The following is a 6,263-nucleotide window of genomic DNA, read 5'->3' as shown; positions in this document are numbered from 1 at the left end:
TAACTGATTCACTTCGTTATAAATCAGAAACTAACACAGCATTGTAAAGCAATTATACTCCAATAAAAACGTTAAAAAATAAAAATAAAAATATATGTTAAAAAAAAAGATTCCACCTGCTAGAAAACATGAAGAAAAGAAAAAAAGGAGAAGAAAAGAAAACAGAAGAAAGGAAAATGAAAGCCAAAAAGAAAAAATATATAAAGAAAAGCAAAGTTTAAAAAAAAGAAGAAATTTTTTTAAAGGAAAAAGAAAAAGAAAAAGAAAAAATCACATGGCTCCTGCTTTAGCAAGGCAGAGGAAGAGCATGGAAGATGATAGCTACCAGCCTCCATCCCCAGAGAGTATCCCAGCAGGACCCTCAGACTGATGCTTTAAAATTTGCAACTGAGTCCCTTTCACAGAAAGTCTAAGCACTTTTCAAAGGGCTGCTTCTGTGCTGGGCCCTGGAGCAGGTGAGATCTATGTGAGGCCTTTAAGAGCCATTTTTAAGTTCACCATATCCCCACTGATGTTGTGGGCTCGAGTCCTGTTGGTCTTGAAAGCCTGATGTTTGGGAGGGGCTCATCCCTCAGATGTGGGTATTAAAAGTTGGGGTGCCCAACGTCAGATACAGACCCTTTGCTCCTCAAGTTGAAGATCTGTGTTTTGAATTCCCTCCTGATTGTGGGTCACCATAGTGGGGGTGGGGTTTATGAGGAGGTTGTGTCTTAGCCTTTCCTACCTTCTTCAATGTGGTTTCTGTCTCACTTTTCAATGTGAAGTGGTTCCTCCACTGGGTTTTTTGGCTTTTTTCAAAGGAAACTCTTCAGTATATATTTGTAGATTTGGTGTGTCCCTAGGATGAGGTGAGTTCAGGTACTTGAACCAGAACTAGGCCTCTACATAGCCTCATTATAGCCTCATTACTTATTGCTCCCTCATATAGTTCTAGCCAAACTATAGTATTCAGTATTAGTCACCTTCCAGTTTTTTTCTCTTTCCTTCCTTAGCTCAGGAGGATTTCCAATAAGAATGCTTACTCTTCTTTGGTATTTAAAAACAATTTTCAAACTTTTCTATCATGTAAGACCAAGTTCAAATGCAATTTCTCAGATCAAGGAAATCTGCCCCCCCTCAACTCCAGAAGATCAGGAAATCTGCTAGTCTATGATACCAGCTCCTGAAATTTTGTTACTCTCCATCTTTCTCCTTAGTATCCAGTTTGAAATTCAGCTTCTGTAAACCAACTGTTCCCTCCCTACTTTACAAATTCTGCACAGTTTACTTGGACAAAGTAATACCTATATTAAAAAAAGAAACCTATTTCCTGTTCCAAAAACAAAATTGTGGTTAATTATTAAAACGTCAGGAAGTGAAAATAACTAAATTATTCATTGGTGGTAAATTTGGAACTTTGGGAGATTAATTAACTCTTTCAAAGCCTTAGAGAATAATAGCATACTTTTACTTGTAATTACATATTGTGTTTCTAATGTACTTAAAGGCACAGTATTGCCTCTAAAGAGTTAATATGACACCCAAACTACTTACTAGTTAAAAGAGGAATGTGGTTTAAAATTTCTATTTAAGCAGTACCTTACTTTTATGGTGGGTTACATTCCTGGAAAACATGCAAAAGCATGTGAGGAGAAACTGATTTTCTTATAGAAGCAGTTTTATAATAAATGAGTTCAATTTTCAAATAAGAGAATGATGCTTAATATTTTTTTATAAAAATGACCTCATGTTCCATAAAGATTATCTATCAATTTAATCTATGATAAATGCTATATCTATAGTCTGTGCTAGTAATTAAAGCTTTCTAAAAGTAAACAGCATAACCAATCATGCATAAACTGCATTTAAGATCATATAGATTATTGTACAACTTTACTATATTCCTCAAAATCCCTTCCTTTTTTTAAACCAAAACTATCACAAAACTAAAGAGTATTTCATTAAGGTTATGAGATTCTGAATGGTTTATAATTGGATTGTGATAGGCGTCTTACAGAGATTTTTGGGAAATGTACAGATTTTTTGGGTGACTTCTTGAAAAGCTGATTCAAGGATATGTGTTCTGCTATCCTCTTTGTCTCACAGAAAGTCCTTGTTCAAACTGGTCATTGTAATACCTTAAAGTAGCCTCACCTATTTCTTGAGCTGTTATTTCATTAGATCAAGCACTGTCACCTTTCCCCCTAACAGTATATAAGGCAAACCAGCCTTTAAAATTCAAGAACGAATCATTGCTTGTTTTGAAGTTATCTTTTTCTCTCTCATTACAATGGAGATTCACATGTCAGAAGAGGCCCAAAGATTCCTCTTTAATGGTGGACAGATGAAATTTAATTTGTTCACTAACCCACATATCTGGTGCTTGTCAACAACGTGAAAGGAGGGAATATGAAGTGTGACTATTTAGAACTGAGGTTCCTTTTGTTCACAAAGATAACAGGATGTGTAGTTCCAAGTGGGTTTCTTTCAAAATAATCTCCTTAGAGTAGGGTTGCCTATGCATATCTGGAAACCCTCTTTAGGCTATGCCTTTAGATGCTGGTTAATAAAGCAAAAAAAAAAACAAAAACAGTTTCATTACTTTACAATTACAGAACTCTCTTCTTCCCTAGAAAACATGTTTTTTTCCCTTTTAATTCCTCCTTTTTCAGTTGTCCCTACTTCCTCTTCTATAGACATTGTATTCAAGTGGATATCTGAGGACTACCACTTCCCTTCTCCTCCCTGCACACCAAGTGTCTATGCTACTTAAACTTCAGGAATAAAAAAAAATGAGAGTGATGGATTGAGCTTCATAAATGCCAACCTGAGAATATGAGGATTGCTTGTATTTAAAACCTCCATAGTAATTCTGAAACAGTAGCCATAACCTTTAAAAAAAAATGAAGATAAGATTGCCAGAAAGAGGACATACACTTTTCTCCCATTCATTCATGATGTGATAATATTATGCTTCCAATACAATTCTGTAAGCTCTGCTCACAGAGAAGTTTCTTAATAAACACAAATCTGTTCAGAGTGATGCATAGTAATGTTTAAGAAGAAAGGTTGGGTGAACTCAAAAAAATCTAAATTTTACAGAATGCTTATCTTCCAGCCTTATAGATTTTTTTTCTTTTTTCCATTTATGGGTTTATATTACCAACATTAAGACTTAAAGTATATTTTGTGTTAATAATGAACTATTTGTGTGTCCTATACCCCTGATCATCAGGACTCTGTAGTTTGGAACAGTATTAGAACAACCTATTTATTATTTGATACCTTGCAACCTGAAGCCTGACACACCATCCCCACAAGTCACAGACTTTTCAAATAATCTTCGACAAATTGTATAGAAATGGTCTTGGTCTTGGATGGCTTAACTTTAGTCTGTGTTTTCACCATTCAAACCAAGTTTAGCATTAACCTAGTAATAATAACACAAATGGAGGCAATAACTTAAGCATATGTGGTGTATTCAGGACAAATTTTGACTCACCACTGATTATTTCCAGGGAAGTTGTTTCATCTGTCTGAGGTTCCATTTATTCATTTGTATTGGAATCTTCCACAACTGTATTAGAAGAGCTAGATGAGATGCTATATGTGAAAGTACCCAAGAAAGTGGTAACCCAGAATACAATAGACATCCAATATATTTTCAATGAATGAACAAATTCCTATGCCCTTTATTCAATAAGAGGTTTGTGTCCTAAAATTGATGCACATGTTGCTTCAACATTCACACCCCCTTGCCTGTGCATTTATCCCTTAGAAAGACTGGAGATTTTTTTGCTCTCATTCACAAATAATGGTCTTCATATGAAAGAGATTTGTTTTTAAGTTCTGGAAAAGATTCATGCATTTATTGTATCATTAACAACATCACATTTACTAAAGAAAGGTTTAAGATAAAATATCCAATTTCCATTTGTTTAAAACATCTGTAAAGCCTTGATCTAGATCTCTTAAGTAAGAAAGTGCCTTGAATTTCAAAGAGGAAACATACAACTCCCATCTTCCCTTCCTCTCCCACATTTTTCACACTCTCCCTCCACCATCACACCCCTGTGACCACAACTATTTCTGTTGTTCCCAAAGTTCAATTAACGAAATTGTCTGGCTGGTCATTTTCACCTTTGGAAAAAGCCAGGAAACATAGTTAAACAAAGCCATAATCAAAGAGCTATTTTATTTTTAACCAATCATTGATGAACCACTCTCCCTGCTCATTAGGCGGGAACGAGTCACGGAACTGCCATGGCGGGATAGTTGGTCACGAAACTCTGAGGCCATGAAGTAGTAGAGAATTGGATCCAAAAGGCAGCAGAGACTTGCAAGGCATAGACAAAAAGGGTGGAAATACAGTGAGCTTTGGACAATGGGACAACTGCTAATGATGGTTTCCTTTACCATGGTGTAAAAAATAAAGTTAATATGATAGGGAGTGAAGCAGATGAAGAAGACTGCAGCACACATGTAAACCATCCGCAGTGCTTTCTGCCTCTCACTGATTCCCTGGAAAGCCACTGGTGGTTGTCGCAAGGATATAGTGGTTTTCCAGGTACACCATGCAATGATGACTACTGGGATCACAAATCCTGCCAGCTCAGCAGCTGTAATCATCCCAACCAAAGCCATTGCATTCATTTTCCTGTAACCAAGATCAGCAAAGCAGGACTCAGTGTTGTTGGCTAAGTCTGTGCTTCTCATGATGGGAAATGGCAAACAGGCAGTCCCCACGATGACCCAGACAGCAGCACTGATGCCCACATCATACCTACGCTTCCAGTCTCTGGCCCTGAAAGGCTTGAGAAGAAAGAAGCACCTCTGAAGGCTGATGCATGTCAGAAAACAAATGCTGGCATACATGTTGAGATACTTCAGGTAGAAGCACAGTAGGCAAAGGGCCCTCTGGAAAGGCCAGTGGTGGCTGATGTAATAGTAAATCCGGAGGGGTAAGGACAGCACGTGAGCAAGGTCAGCCACAGAGAGGTTGATCATGAAAATGATGGCTTTATTTTTCTTGCTGATGAAGCGGCACAGAACCCACAAGGCTGCACTGTTGGCCAGTAGACCAGGGATGAATATGAGGATGTAGGTGGTGGCGTAGAGGGAGTATTGAAATGTCAAATTAGTGACATTGCACTGAGTCTCAGCATTGCTGGTACTGTTGCTGCCCATCTTGAATATTTCAGTATATTCATCAAGGTAAGCCGTGAAGTTATGATCCCTGCCCAAAACAAAACAAAAGAAAAAGGGTGTAATGGTTAACCAGTTCTTTAGCTGACATCCAGATTTTTTTTTAATTGAAATATAGTTGATTTACAAAGTTTCAGGTGTACAGCAAAGTGATTCAGTTATATCACATTATTTTCCATTACAGGTTATTACAAGATATTGAATATAGTTCCCTGTGCTACACAGTAGGTTCTTGTTTTTTATCTATTTTATATACAGCAGTGTGTATCCCTTAATCTCAAATTCCTAATTTATACCTCTCTCCCTTTCCCCTCTTGTAACTGTAAGTTTGTTTTCTATGTCTGTGAGTTTATTTCTGTTTTATAAATAAGTTCATTTGTACCATTGTTTTAGATTCCACATGGAAGTGATATCATATCATATTTGGTTTTCTCTGTCTGACTTACTTCACTCAGTATGATAATCTCTAGGTCCATGCATGTTGCTACAAATGGCATTATTTCATTCTTTTTATGGCTAAGATTTATATATATATATATACACACACAACCACATCTTTACCCATTCATCTGGCGATGGACACTTAGGTTGCTCCCATGTCTTGGCTTTTGTAAATAGTGCTGCTATGAACATTGGGGTGCATGTACCTTTTTGAATTAGAGTTTTTGGCTTTTCTGGATATATGCCCAAAAGTGGGATTGCTGGATCATATGATAACTCTATTTTTGATTTTCTTAAGGAACCTCCATACTATTCTCCATAGTGGGTGTACCAATTTACATTCCCACCTACAGTGTAGGAGGGTTCCCTTTTCTCTACGCCCTCTCCAATATTTATTATTTGTAGACATTTTGATGATAACCATTGTGACTAGTGTGAGGTGATACCTCATGGAAACACAAAAGACTCAGAATAGCCAAACAATCTTGAGAAAGAAAAGTGCTGGAGGGGGAGCTTCAAGATGGTGAAAGAGTAAGACATGGAGATCACCATCCTCTCCACAAATACATCAGAAATACATCTACATGTGGAACAGCTCCTACAGAAAACCTACTGAACGCTGGCAGAAGACCTCAGAC

The 6,263-nt window shown here is 37.1% G+C and overlaps 1 protein-coding gene across 1 annotated transcript; it reads right to left on the bottom strand.

The window, feature by feature from the left end:
- Positions 1-4,179: 4,179 nt before the first annotated feature.
- LOC133082453 (putative P2Y purinoceptor 10) lies at positions 4,180-5,208 on the bottom strand. Its single transcript, XM_061179052.1, has one exon. It carries the CDS (start codon positions 5,164-5,166, stop codon positions 4,180-4,182), a length of 987 nt encoding a protein of 328 aa, XP_061035035.1. The 5' UTR covers positions 5,167-5,208.
- Positions 5,209-6,263: the final 1,055 nt, after the last annotated feature.

Source organism: Eubalaena glacialis, chromosome X (assembly GCF_028564815.1).
Source record: "Eubalaena glacialis isolate mEubGla1 chromosome X, mEubGla1.1.hap2.+ XY, whole genome shotgun sequence".
NCBI lineage: Eukaryota > Metazoa > Chordata > Mammalia > Artiodactyla > Balaenidae > Eubalaena > Eubalaena glacialis.
Note: the sequence above shows the minus strand (reverse complement) of the source record. Positions and strands in the feature narration are given on the sequence as shown.

What these genes read in the sequence shown, in the direction of transcription:
- LOC133082453 (XM_061179052.1), bottom strand. Translation starts at nt 5,166, where the DNA reads ATGGGCAGCAACAGTACCAGCAATGCTGAGACTCAGTGCAATGTCACT.